The sequence below is a fragment of the Trifolium pratense genome, linkage group LG7 (assembly GCF_020283565.1).
Source record: "Trifolium pratense cultivar HEN17-A07 linkage group LG7, ARS_RC_1.1, whole genome shotgun sequence".
Lineage (NCBI taxonomy): Eukaryota > Viridiplantae > Streptophyta > Magnoliopsida > Fabales > Fabaceae > Trifolium > Trifolium pratense.
Genome location: NC_060065.1, coordinates 47,134,767 through 47,153,322, shown reverse-complemented (window position 1 = coordinate 47,153,322; position 18,556 = coordinate 47,134,767). Strand labels below are relative to the sequence as shown.

Below are 18,556 nucleotides of genomic sequence, written 5' to 3'. Positions count from 1 at the left end.
TCTGAATCTGATGAATTTGCAGCAGCATCAACAGCATTATCAGAAGATTCTTCACCTGATTTCGTATCTTTCTTCGGTACCTTAAAAGTGGCCGCAACAATAATCTTATTAACTAATTAATACATAAAGATTGTTAATTCAAAATCACTAACATTTTAATAAAACAAAATGTTATACCTTCACATTCATCTTATGGAAGTGCTTGACAGTTACTGCAGTAGCAGTTTTTGAAGGTCTTTTCGAGCGTTCTTCTTTTCTTCGTATCTTGGAAGGAGTTTCTGTTTCTGCAGAAGTAGTAATTTCTTCTTTTCTCTTCTTTGGTGTCTTCTTTGGTGTTGACATGATAGCATTCATCAATGCCGTTGTTGAAGAATCAATACTGCCGGTCATCTTTTCCTTCTTTTTCGCGTCATCTTCCTTCATTTTTGAGCCAGAAGAGAGTCCTTCTTCTTGTTTCTTGGAAGGAGTTTTTGCACCATCACCTTGATTCACCGAAACATCTTCATCACTGTCTTCTTTCTGATGATGATCAGTAGTGGAACCGATCATCTTTTCCTTCTTCGCGTCATCCTCCTTCATTTTTGAGCCAGAAGAGAGTCCTTCTTCCTGTTTCTTGGAAGGAGTTTCTGCACCATCGCCTTGATTCACCGAAACATCGTCATCACTGCCTTCTTTCTGATGATGATCAGTAGTGGAGCCGATCATCTTTTCCTTCTTCTTCGCGTCATCCTCCGCCATTTTTTAACCACAAGAACAAGAAGAATAAACTTTGAAACTATGGAATGTGTAATTAATGTGAAGAAATTAACTATATGGAATGTGAATATAGAGAGGAATGAATTATATTTATACTATAAATATGAATGAAGAGATAGCTAGCTAAGAAGGAATTATGTAACTAACTATTTATAACTGCTTATAACTAATCAACTACCTATCATAACAGAAAACTGCCAACTCATCAATAACTGTTAACAATTTAAAAACTCTTTAGTGTGTTTGTGTGAGGTAAATGAAAATTTTGAGGAATTTATAATTCTAGGTAATTTACATGATTCAATTAAATTTCCTTCATTATAATTTAAACTATTAAGAAACATGATAGAGTCCAACATATAAAAGGACTAAGAAAGATAAAATGAAATAAAAAATATGTTTTTAGTTAATATTTAATTTACTTTCAAGTTTTTCAATGACAAGAGTAAAATTAAAAAATAAAAATAAAAAATGTTAACTTATAAACTTTAGCTTATCAAAGTAATCTATAAACTAATAATACTACAAATAAACAATATAATAAACTCGTAGGAAAATGATGTAATAGTCAGAGGAGGACTACGATGGTGTGTTGGAAATGGGCAAAGTATTAATATATGGAAGAAGCCATGGTTGAGAACAATGGACATTATAATTGGTCAAGGGTTCCATCCATAACTTATGCATTATAATTTCTAGACATAGATTAATCACTACTTTCTTCACTCTTAATTCAATATATTTTACTTTGCGGTAAAAATGAATACAATAAGGGTACTCAAGTAAAAAATACTATTATTGCAAAAAAGAAAATACTATTATCTCTCTTTTATTTATATATTTTTCTTAATTTGTGTGACATGAAATTCACTTGGGGTTGGTCTAGTCGTGTTGGTTTGGATCCTTGGAGTATGCTCCTCTAAAGGTTTTGGGTTCGATTCCCTTTGGTGTCAATTTTGGTGGGCTAGTCCATTCAGAGTAAAAAAGATACTCTGGCTTTAAATGAGGTCCTTGCAAGTGGACGATAGGATTGATCCCCTTGGATTAGTCGGTCCTAGGGTGGACACCAAGTTTTCAAAAAAAAAAATGTGTGACTTGATCAACTAAATCAATTGTTTTGAGAGGGATGGAGTAGATATGTGCTCTATAGAACGAAGAGCACTTTAGATGTACTCTATCTGATCTTAAATATTAGCAAAAATTAAAATGTATTTGAACTAAATAAATTTTGATTTTTCCTTATATCTAAGACCGAATGGAGTAGATTACATAGAAAAAAAAATATTTAACACTTTTCGAAAGTAGAGAAGAAGGGACAATTTATCTTTAATGATTTAACAAAAAAAATTGGCTTAATTAGTCTTTTGATCCCTTAAAAACATTTTAGGTTTCACAATGGTCCCTTAAAGAAAAAAAGGTCCGGATTGGTCCCTTAAAGACACATATGTTTCTCAATTGGTCCTTTCTGTCAATTTTTTACAAAAAACGTTAGTTTTAATTGACTGGATTGTGGATGCCATTAGGTGTAAGTGATCTACCAAAAACCTTATTAATTTTTAAAATTTTAACCATTGGAATTTTTTGTTATATTTGGAGTTAAAATTTAACGGAAAAGACCAATATGACAGTTATATATGTCTTTAAGGGACCAATCCGGACGTTTTTTTCTTTAAGGGACCAATCTGAGCATTTTTTTTCTTTAAGGGACTATTGTGAAACCTAAAATGTCTTTAAGGGACCAATAGATTAATTAAACCAAAAAAAATAAGCAAGACCTAAAATTGCTTGGAATTCTAAATGACACAGACAGCAAATGCTATTGATTGATTCAACAGTTTTCAAATCTGTTCAAGAAAGGGCATTTGGTCTAGTGGTATGATTCTCGCTTAGGGTGCGAGAGGTCCCGAGTTCAATTCTCGGAATGCCCCTTTTCTTCTTAATTATATTTTATTTTATGGATACCAAGATCTCATCTTCCTTATTTTTTTAATAAATGTAAATGCAAGTACACATTAATATATACTCGTTATCCTTAAAACCTTGAAGCATCCTCACATCACAGGTGTGAGCTCATGATGTGATTAAATCCATCTGTCATGACATGGATAGAGATACTGCAGGACTGTTTGCGGTACTGCTATGGGTCTTATGGAACAACCGAAATGATAAGGTTTGGAATGGTTCGACGGAAGCGGGACGAAGCTTGGGTTCAAAGCTAGGCAGCTCTGGTGTGAATGATACTCGGTGCAGACTCAATGGCAACAAAGGCCAGGCGCAGCAGCAACAACAGGTTTTAACATGGCAAAAACCGCCTACGGGATGGTATAAATGCAACGCCGATGCAGGTTTCTATAACGAGTAAAACAAGAGTTGGTTGGTGTTTGAGAGACCACACGGGAAGTTTTGTGAAGGCTGGAACTTTTTGGAATGAAGGTAAATGTTCTATAATTGAAGGTGAAGCGCTTGCAGTACTTGAAGCGATGAAAGAGGTGAAGGACAGAGGCATCACACACGGCATCTTTGAGACGGATTCGAAGAATGTGGTGGAATTCACAACTTACGTGGTGGTACTTCAGAGTTCAATTCTCTTATTTGTGACATTAAAAATGTAATGATGTTTAATCCAAACTTTGTGGTGAAGTTTATAAAGCGACAAGCGAATATGGTTGCTCACATTCTTGCTCGGGCGGCCATTTCTTGGTCTAGTCGCTATATTTGTGAGACGTTACCTTTTTGTATTACTCCTTTATTGAATAATGAAATGATATGAGTTTTTTATTGTAAAAAAAAAAGTAGTAAATTAATTTTTATTATTTTTATTTATTATTTGAAAAGTTCAAAATCGCATTTTTATAGCAACCACTACTTTGATAGGTACTAACTTGCTGAAGGTGCAACCAAACTGTAACAAACCTTCCCTAATCTTCTCCCCGAAAACATCCTACCATATTTTTTTTTATAATGTCCGCTACTTAAGTAGTGGACAACATTTACAAATATTTTCATTTTTATAACGTCCGCTACTTAAGTAGCAGAAGGGCAAAAATAGTAACGCATGGAACGCACGAGAAATATGTAGAAATAGTCAATTAATGTAACATTTTATAGAACCAATAATATATATATATATATATATATATATATATATATATGAACTTATTGCATCTGTTTTATGTTTCTTTTCTTTTTTTTACTAACTCTTTTATGTTTCTTAATCAATATAGTTTTTATCATTTGATTTATTTATTTAATTGATTCAAGTGGTAAGGATCTTGATCCCCTTAAGCATGTGGTCAGAGGTTCGATTTCTAGCTCATGCATATGGAGAAAATTTGGTTGGGAGGGGATAACCCACCTTGTGTGCGTACCAATATCATGGTAACAAAAAAAAATAGTGACTAAAATTTGAAGGAAAGAAATCTTATCATAGGATTTGCTAACTTAGACCCACCTAAAAACATGAAGGTCTAAGTTAGCAAGGTGCACCTTTTCACTTTAGACCAAAACACTCATTTTTACTATTTTAATATAGTTTCAAGTCAAGGGTAGTTTAGTAAAACTGATTTGATGTTTTAACATGAAGACCTAAGTTAGCAAGGTGCATGTTTTCAAAGTTTAGTAACATGTTTTCTTAAGTTGTCATTTTTTTATTTCCTATGTTGTTTATTTAGATTGCATATATTTATAATTAAGTGGGTGTAAATTAGCAAATGAGTGCACCAACATTTAATAAAATTTACCTAATTAACCCTCAATTTTCTAGTGTAAAATAACTAAATGTCAAGGTTTTTTTGTCCAAAGTGAGGTCTGAGTTAGCAAACCCCTATATATATATATATATATATATATATATATATATATATATATATATATATATATATATATATATATATATATATATATATATATATATAGGGCTGCTAATTTAGACCCAGTTGGGTCTAAATTAGCAAGGTGCACCTTTTGAGTTGGACAAAAATACCCATTTTTTATTTTTTTGGAAGAATAGAGCAACAGGGGCATTTCTGTAATTTTACGCAACAGTACACGCACCCCCCACTTCTTTTTTCCCCCCCAGGACACGTGGCAGCGCGTTATTTGACAAAAGCCAAGCGCGTGCATCACACGCGCCGACAGGCGCGCGTGGGTGAAGGCCACACGCGGAGAGAGAAAGCTTTTAAAAAGGAAAGGCCACGTGTCACATTTTAATTGGCTGCGTTAATTTTTTTTCATTTTATACTTTAAACTCGATTATTTCGTCGTAAATTAATTTTTTATTTTTTAATTTTTATACCAAAATTCATAATTTTTTTTTCTCTACAAATAGAGACTTGGTTTGTTTGATTTGGACACCGAAAAAAAAACGCAATTTTTCACTACTTTAAACTCGATTATTTCGTCGTAAATTAATTTTTTATTTTTTATTTTTTATACCAAAATTCATAATTTTTTTTTCTCTACAAATAGAGACTTGGTTCGTTTGATTTGGACACAGAAAAAAAAACTCAATTTTTCACTACCTTAATCTCATCAAATAACTAATAATCAACTTACTGAAACCATTTTACCAGCAAAATGGTTTCAGTTTACAACTCTCTGAAACCATTCTACCAGATAAATGGTTTCAGAAGCAAACACAATTAATAAATTACTCACTGAAACCATTCTACCAGTAAAATGGTTTCAGAATACAACTATGTGCAACCATTCTACAAGGTAAATGGTTTCAGAAGCAAATAACTAATAATCTACTTACTGAAATCATTCTACCAGCAAAATGGTTTCAGATTACAACTCTCTGAAACCATTGTACCAGATAAATGGTTTCAGAAGCAAACACAATTAATAAATTACTCACTGAAACCATTCTACCAGTAAAATGGTTTCAGAATACAACTATGTGCAACCATTCTACAAGCTAAATGGTTTCAGAAGCAAATAACTAATAATCAACTTACTGAAACCATTCTACCAGCAAAATGGTTTCAGATTACAACTCTCTGAAACCATTGTACCAGATAAATGGTTTCAGAAGCAAACATTAGTTTTTAATTATCGTTTTATCTCATTTAAGGTAGTGAAAAATTGCGTTTTTTTTTTCGGTGTCCAAATCGAACGAACCAAATCTCTATTTGTAGGAAAAAAAATTATGAATTTTGGTATAAAAAATAAAAAATTAATTTACGACGAAATAATCGAGTTTAAAGTAGTGAAAAATTGCGTTTTTTTTTTCGGTGTCCAAATCAAACAAACCAAGTCTCTATTTGTAGAGAAAAAAAAATTATGAATTTTGGTATAAAAATTAAAAAATAAAAAATTAATTTACGACGAAATAATCGAGTTTAAAGCATAAAATGGAAAAAATCACGCAGACCCATTCATATGCTGACACGTGGCTGCCTTTTTCAAAAGTAAAATTTTCTCTCTCCAGCGTATAATCTAGTGTGGCGCAGACAAGATGGTAGGATGATCTGGGCTGTCTGATCAATCAGACAGCCTTAATGAGATCACATCTTGGCTGTCTGATGGAAATCAACGGTCTGTAACCATGGTCCTTCCGTACGCGCGCGACACTGGATCCACGTCTATTAATTTTTAAGAAGGTGGGGGCGCGTGTCAGTATTTTTTTTTTTTATGTAAAATTACAGAAATGCCCCTATTGCTCTATTCTTTCAAAAATTAAAAGAATGGGTATTTTGGTCCAATTGAAAAGGTGCACCTTGCTAACTTAGACCTAACTAGGGTCTAAGTTAGAAAACCCCATATATATATATATATATATATATAGTATATGCATGTTTTCCTCAACAATGAGCTAGAAACAGATGATAAAAAAGATCTAACAGATGAAATATATTCATGACATTGGAATTAAATTTCTAATTATTTACAGAATCTCATTGATTTTGAGAAGCAGAGTTCATGTTCTGAGCATTTGCAGGATTAATGCTGACATTATCTGATACCCCTCCTCCAGCTGGTAGTGTATCATGATCAGTTGTTTCTGTTGGCAAAGGTTCAGATGTCTTTAATGATGAAGAGCCGCTCGATTCGCCTGTTAATAACATTCTATGAACTTCTGAACCCGAATTACCAGATGCAGAAGAATTAGCTGAGTTTTTTTCAGAATTTCCTTAGATTGCTTGAAATCGGACACATTAAGCTGCATATACGTTAGTAAACTAATTATATACGTTAAGGATTTAATTTGTATATACCATAAGTGAAACTGTACATATACGTCATGATAGTTAGATGCATACATGAAGAGGACCAGAAGCTATGAGTGAACCGACGACAACACCTCCGAAAACCCTTCCAGTATTAGTATCAGCAAATGAAGCGAAAAAGCTACCCGGTTTATCTGTCGGAGTTAAAGACATTATCTCAAAGTGACCCTGCATGTATATCTATTATTAGTGTGAAACTCTTTACATCGTCGACCAATTACTAAGATATAAATATGATTAAAGTCAAATATCTTGAGTAATCCAACCATCGTGATCGACAGAATTAAGTCGAATTTATGTACCTCGCGTCTAGTGAAAGTACCAAGTGAAGAACGAAGGACAACGCTTGATACAGCACCTGCAGCACAAAGTACGCAAACATCCCTACGATAATGCGCAGAAATTTCATATAAACTCGCCATCACATCCTGCAAAACAATTAATTCCAAGACTATATATATTGAATTCCTAGTTGCATGGTTTCACACATAATATATATCAGGAAACTGCATGTTATACCTGGCCAGTATTCAAATTTACGACATGATGGAAACTTTCCTGAGATGTTTCTGCTAAACTTCCACCTTCACCATAATCAAGTATCAAACAAACATTAGGGGAATATATTTTTGAAGGGACATATATGAAAATTACCAAGAACTATATTCAAAATTCAAAGAACTCAATGCAGAATCATTAACATTACCAATTTCTGGAGTTTGCTGGTTCAACAATGGATCGCTATTTGGTGGCTCAGTTTCATTCTGATCCTCCTCCATTAAAGAAACCTTTCTATGCTACAATTAACAAGAAAATTACCAAGAAAGTATTGGAATGTGAACTCAGAGATATTTGTAGTGTAAGAGAGTTAAGAAAGAAATGTAACTAACTAGTTACAAGTTATAACTAATTCTAACTAATCAACTGCCACCATAACTGAAAACTGCCCCGATCAATAACTGTTAAAACTGAAAATTCTTTTGGGGTGTAATTAGCAATATGCGTGTGTCTGATTTATAAGGGAGTATATAATTTTTTTACTAGGCTAATATAATACTGGTTATCAATTTTGAATTTTAAGGTAAAAAGGGATAAAATTAACTTATAAGTAATTATTCTATTTTTTTCAATTTTTTATGTATCTGATTATCATTTTGAGTAAGATAAGTGTTAACAAGAGAGAAAAAAATATTGGATTCACATGTATTGGAATTTGGATTCCTGCTTCATACTACTAGCATAGATCGAAGCTTTTGATTTTTCAAGTGAGAAAATATAAGATCCCATGACCTGCATCCAATGGTAAAAAATATACAGTATATAATAAAATTAACCAATAAATATTGAGAAAAAAAAAATTGAAACTTCATCTGTGAATCAGAATGTTGATACTCATACACAAATATAAACTATTACAAAAATATTAAAAAAGCACAACGCGAACCACAACAAAAATCTCATCTGATGCCACTATGGCAAATTCTGCAAGTGAACATACTACTTAGTATTACAGTGGAATCACAATGTTCTCCATGACTAGATAGTTCAGACTACTGTACAGTTAGTGAACCCTAATTACAATGTAGTGTTTGAATAAATGTTAGAAAGGGAGAAATGACCCATAAGAATTTAAGATAGAACAGATGATCTCATCTTATCCTCCTTTCAAAGCTCAAGAATTCCTCCCCTCCAGATTGTGAGTAAAGCATAAATTGAATAGTTGATGAATAACAAAGGTACATAGTAATTTATCCCTTCCCTTTTTTTTTACTAAAATTTGTCCCTTCCCTCGGCTTTATTTTCAAGTCGCATATAAGAGTTGGGAGTTCCCCTTGTATTATTTTAACTTGTAAAAAACGTTAAAACAAGGGAAAATAAGTACCCCCGCCATTCCTTCCCTTTCAAAACTTCACCTCTCCCTAGCTCATGTGCCCACCTAAGAAGCACACAAGCACTTGCAAAAAGGAAACCATGTGATGCAAAATGACGAAGGCGCATGGTGCAAGTAACAGAACACAATTTTTTCACTATCTCATTGGTCTATGTAAAAAGCATCTTCAACTCCTCAATCCGTGCAGATCGAACTTCCTGGTCAGTCAAGGCACCAGAAATCATTCGTTGTTTGCGTGCTTGCACTGCCTCCATTCTCTGCTCTACTGTCCCCTGCAATGCGAAAGATAAGAATAAATAATGCCTTATCCGAATCAATAAAGTCGCGTTATTTGGTGATATGCACCAAAACTGACATGTTAACAACCTCGCGTAATCCTTTTCCAAAAAAAAAAACCTCACGTAATTAACGATCTCATATATCAGGCTCATGAGCAAGCACCGCTCTAATTAAAATTTGAACCCTTCAACTAAACAAGTTAATAATTATAAATGAAATATTCAGATGCGAAAAGAAAATTTTCAGCTCAACTAGTTCACTACCCTACCCAAACTTCACTAGTTCACTACCAGATTCCTCGTACCCAGTGAAGCAATTAAGAAGGTCCAATTTAAAGTATATAATAATAAACCTATGTTACAATGTAAGTATGATTTCCAAAAATTGGGATTTAAATATACCTTCACAATAAACCGTTTGATGGCCACCTTCTTTGTTTGTCCAATGCGATGAATGCGCATAACAGCTTGTTCTTCAACAGCTGGATTCCACCATGGGTCCTGTTCATATTGACAAACTATCCCTATCAAAATTACTTTTAAAAAGACAACTTTATGAATATCAATAGTTATAGTAATATTTGTCCCATCAGTTAGGTTGGTTATTCATAAACATATTCTGCTGCATCAATATCTGAATACTTAATGCTCCTATATAAGATTCATTGCTCCTCCCTATGCATTGCATAACTAAAACAACCAACTATTTGGATTACAAAAAACTGTAAATTTATATGTAAACCAATATAAATATTGTGGGTATAATAACTTAAATTTGCATTGTTGCGTTAATTTATCTACCAGCTTCAAATTAATCAAAGGCAGGGGTTCTATCAAGTATCAACTGAAACCTTTTTAGAAAATCTCGAAAGAATCCTATTGAAAATAAGATTAGGATCCTTGTATTTACTTTATTGTATAGGATTGGCATATCGCATCATATATCGTGTAAATAAGAATAGAATATTCTGTACTTATTTTATTATTTGCGTTGAAGCCTATAAAGAGAGTTCATTGTGTGGTTGAAACACATGGTTTCACCATATGTGCTCTTTTTTTCTCATTCAATAAATTCAAATACTTCGTTTACCCTATGTTAAAAAACCTGAAGCTAGACAAATACATGTCAGTTTAAGCAACAGAAACTGATATGCACGTACCATGACAAAAGCATTGGAAGCTGCTGTTAGATTTATACCCACTCCGCCAGCTTTTAGTGACATCAACAACACCTGGTGCAAGAAATAACTATGGATGGTTAGTCAATGCATTGAAACAGTTCGCTATATACTGACTAGGTAACAGACAAACATGAAAAAATATGTTAATACCTGTATGTCGCTGTCTTCTGAGAATTGTTTGATAACTTTTTCACGCTGCTGCAAATTCAATGTCCCATCAAGTCGAACAAATGATATTTTATTCCTGGACAAAGATGATAACACAAAGATAATGATTAATGAATCTCTGGTATCATTGTTAATCACCAAAATGAATCAAAAACGATTAAAAAACTACGCATATAATCATAGTTTTAAAAACTGGGCCAGACCACCCTGATTCAACAGTAAACCAAACCAATGTCAAGCATGACGCAGAAGGGAACAAATAAAGCATGTCACAAGATTACAGAAATCACTAAAGTTTAAAATAAACTTCAATAAAACTTCAATAGAATAATTAAAACACAACGTAGAAAACCATGACTCTCTATGGGAACAGTTCTTTTTAAGATTTCACATTCACTCAAATCCTCCCATGTTATTCCTAAAAAACGATTAAACCAGCAAAGAATCTTACCTAGTAAAGGGAATCTGCAAGAGGTCTAGAAAAGCAGTCCACTGGCTAAAAACTATGCTCTTAGATCCCGATGAGCGAAGATTTTCAAGTTCATTCAAAAGACCAGTTATCTTGCATGACTCTACCCAGTTCTTCTCGATATCAACCTGAAATCGACTCTCAGTAGGGGCGGTGATAAGGTCCTGCTTGCTGATTGTTTTCCTGTTAAAAATAATATTGTTAGGACTGGGAGTATGCACTATAACCACATGTATTATACTACTGCAATGAAAAACAATCTTCAAGTTAAATAAAAGATATACAAAATTCTAACAGGTGAACTTAAAAATACCTACAAACAGGACATAAGCCAGAGCTAGAATTTCGCCAACTTGCCAAGAGGCATTCCCGGCAAAGGCGGTGAGCACATGGTGTCAACACGGCATCTTCAAATGCTTCAAGACATATTGGACACTCTCCCTGCTCTCCATTACGCAACTCTTCCACAACTTCTTCAACATAAGCTCGTGAGACTGCATCTTTTACTTCACCTTCTGAAGCATTACCGGTTCCTCTAAGGAAGCGCTTAGCTAGTTTGCTTAGATCGGAAAATTCTTGAGTATCACCTCGACTAAAAAAATAAAAAAATCAATTGTCACCATGACAGAAAAAGTAAGGCTTCATAAGCCAACAAGTAAATGATGCAAGGGTCAAAGAGAATTTCATCACAAGAGTGCTTTTACATCAAATTTTGTGTTAAACAAAGTTCCCGAGAAACATCAAAAGTGAAATAGCATCAAGCAAGGCCAAGAAAATCATCCTATGTGATGTACCCATTCCTGAATAGTATCAGATGCAAGGAAACACCTGACTATGTATAACTTTGTGTTCAAGAAAACAAAGTTTGTGATGAGTCATGAGCCCACAATGCAAAATCAAATAAGCAAGGGCCACCAATCAAGAAAGCCATGCACAAGGGTGATGAGAACAGGGTGGGAGGACCACTTGCTCTGTAATCCTTTCTCATTCCTAGCTCACATTCAGTAACATGTGTAATCAAATTCCTTTGTCTAATTCACCTCTAAGTCTTATGTTGCTCTAACCGTCAGAGCTTATTTGACAGATGTTAGTTATAAATTATAACTGTAATAAGATTGTTCTACTGCAACAGATCTGTGATAAACTTCATCAGTTTCCAATAAATAATTCTTGCACTCTATCATTCTTCAGCAACTCAAATACCAAATTTCTTTTACCATTCTCTCTCTCTCTCTCTCTCTCTCTCTCTCTCTCTCTCTCTCTCAAGATTCCATCAGTTTCAGAATTTCAACATCACAAGTTAAGAACCATATACTTTAGTCCTAAGCAAAAAACTAATCCAAATGGTGCACAACACAATATTATATTCAATCCTGTTAAGAATCAAAGTACTGACTTATAGTTCCACCTTAAAAATCTATGGCCTTCCAAATATGATTAGCACCAAAAGTATTTTGATTTTTCAGTAATTTCCCTCCTTAATATGCTTCAATTTCAGAAAGTAACAAGATTTTGTTGAAATGAGAAAGAAGATCGACATTTAGATCAATATGACAAGGTACTTCACAGCTATCATTTTGCTTTTCAGCCTCCCTGATACCATCACTCAGCATTTTGTCATTATTTTGTAAACCTGATATCTCTGATCAGTTTAATTAGAGCTGAAGTTCGCTATAAAATATCTCAAAATCAACTTTGAAACTGTAACCACCATATAGTATATTTCAGAACTTGATGTTTATAAAAAAAATTATGTTTCTTATTGAGAACGTTCCCGGATTTTCTTCAGGAAAAAAAACCTAACTAAAACCAACTCGGATTAGCTTATAAATTGCATTATGTTGGTCAGAACATGTAAGAAAGTAAGATCATGTTAATTACGTTCATGAACTGTTCCTTCCTGAAAGCCAATTGACCAGACCAGATGCTTAAAGTTACGACAATTTACACCGGCAGCACATTTTCACTATAACCATCAAGTATATAACAGAAATGTAAGACACCGCACCTCATTACGAGAAATGGATGGTCACAACATTGCCGAAGACGTAAAAGTAGCTCTAGTATTGAAGCATAATTATGAAGAATGCGTCCTTGCTCAACAAACTTATCAAACTTTACCTGCATAAAGTTCACCAACAAGTTTGATCAATGTGACCTTTTTCAGTGCCAAGAGTAATATGAAAATTTTAAATATAGATTACAGTTTACATTTTTAAGAAGAAAATAAAACCTTAGATCTTTTGAATAGGGCCTCATAGAAGTCCTTTTCAGCTTCTGTGGGATCACAGTAAATTATCTGCATATCGGCGGGAGGGAGAACTAGTATAGGCCTGCAACAAATAATGGGTTAACAGTATATATTAGATGTTAAAACAACACGAATACTTAATCAGTTTACTAACTTGCCCTCTCGATCTGTGCTATGCTTGGTTCTCCTCAACATGATAGGCTTCAAAATGGACTGAACTAATTTCAATCCTCTCTCATCACCACCCTCAAATGGTTTCTGAATAAGCTTGTTCCACCTGGATCAAACAAGAAAAATCTTCAGAGTCCAGCTTTCCAGCCACAACATGCCCACTTAAGATTAAATAACCAAAGTAATTAACAGAGAAGAAGTAAGTGATTTGCATTCGATGACAATGCTAAGCATTCATAACATCCAGGACAATTTCATACTCCAGTTATGTTAGGCAAATTTTAACTGGAAAACATTATTATCATAAAAACCCAAATAAATCACAAGGTACTGTGATATCCTCCGTCTTTACCAACAGATTCTATCATGACATCATCATCAACCAACAGAGGCTTGAAAAGTAAAGTAAGAGAGCCAGAACAGTGCCCAGTAGTCTTAATATTAAGCTTATAATTCCCAATAAAATTTTATGTACTAGTCTTGTTACTGCTTTCATTTGCATCAATCCTCAGAAGGAAATATTTGAGAGCTAAAACTTCCCTAGAATATGAGATAAAGTATAATATAGATTATATTCGATAAAGGGAATACAAAGTTCAGTGTAAACATATATAACCAAAAAAATCATAACTAAACATCAAAGCCTGAAATTTACCTTCCAAAAATAATGAAAAATGAGGAAGCACAGAAAAAAATATTGGATTTTGGACATAAATCAATTAGAGTTACAATAGCCAACACTAAGAAGAAAGAAATTTTACCAGGCCCAATGACCCCAAGGCTCTATTCTCAGAAAGCGAAGAAGGCTGTAAACATCCTCAAGATTGTTCTGTAGATAAAAAACGACTCAATGTCAGAAAAGCATAAAAACTATATGACTATATCTTCTGTCATGAGACTGATGACAAACCAAAATTAAGTGAACTAATATTCAATACAAATACAAATAGGATTGCAAGAAAACTCTGAAGAACTGAGAATCAACTGGTAAGGATGAAAATTTTGAAATGAATGAATAAAATTAGGGCCTTGAACCCTAGTATCATCATTCATGAATCCTCTGATCAATTTAACCACAGTAAGAATAGAGAAGTGGATGAATTCAAGAGCACCTTCCCTCCTCTGGACTGTAAGTGTCTAACTACCGACTCATTTGGAAGTCACTAAATAATCCCAGAGCTGATATTTTTTAACTTTCCGAAAAGAAAAAGAAAAAAAAAAAAGTAAACCAAATCCACTTTTGGAATTGAAAAAAGAACAGCAACAAAGCTTACCCAAACACATTTAAGGGTTTGCCAGCATTGGAAGGCAAATTTGCATGACAAACTAAATGTTCTCATACTTGAACATAAAGCTCAACTCACAGTATTAGGATAAAACATAAATAATAAATGAAAGTAAAACAGAAATCAAAATGCAAGATGGGAATATAACCGCAATTCAGAGCAGATTATAATTATACAGCCCAAATATGGAAACCATAGGGTACTGTCAAGGTTGACTAAAGATTTGTAAGTTTAATCATACAATATAACCCTAGCATTAATTGAAGATTCCTGGTATATCGAGTTAATGCATCACATAGTGGACTTCTAAAAATCTGGACGAAAATTCTCATCCTGGATTTAATACATACATACAAAAAAGAATATGGTATAGAATATGGTATAAGGGTACGACTCGTAATATAATGATTCACCTGGATTGGAGTCCCAGTAAGACACCAGCGATTGTCAGCAATTAGAGCAGATGCTGCCATAGAAACTTGGCTTTTAGAAGATTTTATAGTATGTGCCTCGTCAAGAACCACTCTGAACCAACGAATGGAGAAGAGTCCACCATTATTCTCTGCATTCTGTACATAAGAAACATAAAAGGATGCATCAGTTGATAAGATTTAAGAAATGAAGCAAATAGGCGGAAAACTATAAGAGTAGACAGATTTGCAATTACCTCACTGGAAAATTCAGAGGCCATAGTTCCATATGTAGTAATTACAACATCGCATTGAGCTAGACTTTTTGCATCTTTGGGCCTACTTTGTCCGTAATGAACATATAGAGACAGGGACCCAGGGTGCACATGAGTTTCAATCTCTGCCTGGAGAAATTGTCAAATGTTCAGAACTGGAAAGAGAGCGTTTAAATTACTCTATATATCCCACAATTTGAATACAAATGTAATAAAGACTTTCAAGTAAAGAAATGCAGTAACCAGATAGCTACACATTGTTAATACCTTCCACTGCCCAAGAAGAGTCATGGGACATATTATCAAGTTGCCACCACTTGATAAAGAAGTGTTTTGCTTTGTCAGTTTATCAAATCCAGTAAATTTGGTTGCCTTCTTTGGAATGATTGAAAATTTGGGAACTGTACCAGTATCACCACCTTCAATAAATGACTGAGTTGCGGGTTGACTGCCTAACGATCCACCCCTTCCGGAATGGGCAATGAGAAGGGATATGGTCATTACAGTCTTTCCAAGTCCCATAGCATCTGCCAAAATCTTCAATTTCAAAATAAAATAATCCCATTACAATTTACAAACATTGAAAAGTATGTGGAAACAACAAAATAATTCAGAGTTAACTACTTAAAACGTACTCCTCCTCTGGCCATTTCTAGGGTGCTAGGAAATTCCGTTGTGGCTTCACCAGAAAATGCATTTAAATAAACAACAAGCTCCCTCCTAAAAAGCACAAGCACAACTACTACATCAGAACCATTCATGGGTTTTTTCTGTGTATGTCAAACAACAAGAGGCACATACTTGTCAGCCAGGCGATATGCCTCCCAACATGGATGAAGGGTTGTTGTAGTCTCGTCCCTTGACCGTCCCTTCTCCATCTGAATCATCCAATGAAGAGCCTGTTTTTGATAGGGTCGCAGTTCACAAAGAAGATTTTCAGGGGGGTCCATTTCCTGAACAAAACATTCAGGTTAGCATTCATTACATCATTTATAAGCATAATTTTTGTAAAACACATGTTACTCTTAAAATGCAGCACCTCTAACTCTGAGCTTGATGCAACACCAACAATGTTATCAAGATCAAACTCGGAAACAGGGTCCTCATTTTCATTCTCATGACCATTTTGAGAAGGACGCTCAGACTTGGCATGTAGTGATGTTACCTGAAGAGAAAACCCCTTCTGTTAAAGAAAACAACCATGCTAGTTAAGACGTGGTCTGAAGCAATTATATCAGTAACCTTTTTACCGTTTGACTGAAAGGGCGCTTGTTGGAATAGAAATCACCAGGAGTTAACTCTGCCTAAAAAATAAGCAATGATGCAAGTCAATATTCTAGTACAACTTACTTAAGACTTACAAGCAAGTTTGCCACCTGCAGCAAGAAAACCAAACAATATAGACTGAATATACCAAAGATATAAAAGAGACCCAACAACCACCTTCTTGAAAGGGCTCAGGCCAAGCAATCGAAACAGGGCTGGAAGAGGATGAAACACTGATTCATCGGTTGAACTTGTAGCATCCTTAAGAGAAACATGGTGATGCTTAACAAACATTGACCTATTGATGAAAACACTGAAACAGACACTTTTTTTTTATTTACCGTCCAGTAAAATTAACCATAAACCATAGAATTTCATAAACACAAACTTCAAACAAACACTGTAACTAGTAAACAACATGGTGTGGCAAGCCAATTAGCTTTTCGCAAAACTCATATATACCTGATCGACAAATTGATATTATCCATGATGCCCAAAACATTAGGCGCAAATTCACATTTCCCTTCAACCCTAACCTTATTATCTCGCACCAGCGGCAACAAACATCGAGCCCATTCATTCGGTATTCTACCAATCTACCCAAAAAAATACATCAATTAAATCACAAAATTGAATTACACAAAACAACCCAATCTAAATTTACCATTTTGCGCAATTATAAATTACCTCCCAATCTTGTTCATTAGAAAATCGAACTATCTCCGAACAACTCGCTGCTCGACCAAAACCCTTACCCGGAGACGGCGAAACAGAAACCTTTTTAGTTGGAAATTTGAAAATAACTTTATCACCAGACTTTATACTCCTTCCTTTACACGTCGACAGCCCTGCCACATCACCGGAACCAACGAACCACCAATCAACGGATTCTGAATCCAACTCAGTCGCAACGGAACATTTCTTATTTTCTACATCAGCGTTGTTTTTCTTGGAGCTGGTGGTGACGGCGCGTGGAGATGATTTCGGAGAAGAAACTTGTTGTTTACTAATTATGCGAGTGGGTTTGAATTTAGGAGTATTGGTATCGAAGATGATGTTAATGGCGGCAGTGACGTCGTTTTTGGCCATGTGTAGAGCTCTGATGATGTCCATGTCGGAGAATTCGGAACCGACGATGGATCGGACGGTGGAGAGATTGGGATCGGTGACCTTGCTTCCCATTTGAAACCCTAACCCTAGAAATTTCCTAATTTAGCGTTAAAGGGTTTTGAATTGGGAAAAAGAAGAAGAAAATTTAAAATTCGTAAATTATAAATTACGAAAGAGGCGCGGTGAGTTTCTCGTGAAAGGCGCGTGACTATTTGTCTTCCATTCCCGCCATATCCAATTCGTTCATTAATCCTATACAGTAAGAATTTTTTTTTAATGAGTTGATGTATCTAGACTACATTATTGTCTAGATACAATAATATTGTAATTAATCTAAAATGTAAATTTTTTTTTTATATAGTTGACTAGTTGCATAAACTAGATAGTAATCGAACTTAGTTTAGTTAGTAGGAACATCACACTATATGTGCAGAAATTCGAGTTCGAATCTAAGACAGTCCATAAAGTGAATTTTTCAGTCAGTATACTCACTAGGCTGCTTGCACTAATATTTCACGACATTTCACGACAACTTAAGAGTTCGTTTTCACAATGAAATAGCCAATTTAATTTGATGAGTTGGACTAATATTTGGAATTTATTAAATTAATAAAACTATTTTATTGTTATGAACAAAATTTATATGTTTATTCTCTTTGTTTTCTTTTATATTTTTTATTAATGAAATAGTTATTTTAAATTTTTATTATTATTTTAATTTATCATATATAATTTTTTTTCTAAACAACATTTTTGTCAATGTTTTTGCTGACATGTTTTTTAAATATTAATTAAACTACAAAACAATTTTTTT

The 18,556-nt window shown here is 34.1% G+C and overlaps 1 protein-coding gene and 1 non-coding gene across 3 annotated transcripts; one reads left to right on the top strand and one right to left on the bottom strand.

The window, feature by feature from the left end:
* The first annotated feature begins 2,612 nt into the window (after positions 1-2,612).
* TRNAP-AGG lies at positions 2,613-2,684 on the top strand. Its single transcript has one exon. It is a non-coding gene; the product is annotated as a tRNA-Pro (tRNA).
* Positions 2,685-8,335: 5,651 nt separating this feature from the next.
* Positions 8,336-18,030, bottom strand: LOC123895477 (DNA repair protein RAD5A-like). 2 transcript variants are annotated; one of them, XM_045945838.1, is made up of 20 exons: positions 17,320-18,030; positions 17,095-17,228; positions 16,810-16,945; positions 16,617-16,670; positions 16,406-16,531; positions 16,168-16,319; positions 16,002-16,086; positions 15,634-15,903; positions 15,349-15,495; positions 15,095-15,250; positions 14,157-14,224; positions 13,379-13,501; positions 13,207-13,306; positions 12,982-13,094; positions 11,287-11,565; positions 10,956-11,156; positions 10,487-10,580; positions 10,316-10,387; positions 9,558-9,656; positions 8,336-9,149 (listed from the first exon to the last, which is right to left on the bottom strand). In XM_045945838.1, exons 1-20 carry the CDS (start codon positions 17,812-17,814, stop codon positions 9,027-9,029), a joined length of 3,027 nt encoding a protein of 1,008 aa, XP_045801794.1. In that variant the 5' UTR covers positions 17,815-18,030; the 3' UTR covers positions 8,336-9,026. The 2 variants fall into 2 exon arrangements, with proteins under 2 accessions (XP_045801794.1, XP_045801795.1); XM_045945839.1 differs by lacking the exons at positions 8,336-9,149; positions 9,558-9,656; positions 10,316-10,387; positions 10,487-10,580 and having other exon boundaries at positions 10,955-11,156; positions 11,291-11,565; positions 17,320-17,952.
* Between the last annotated feature and the right edge of the window lie 526 nt (positions 18,031-18,556).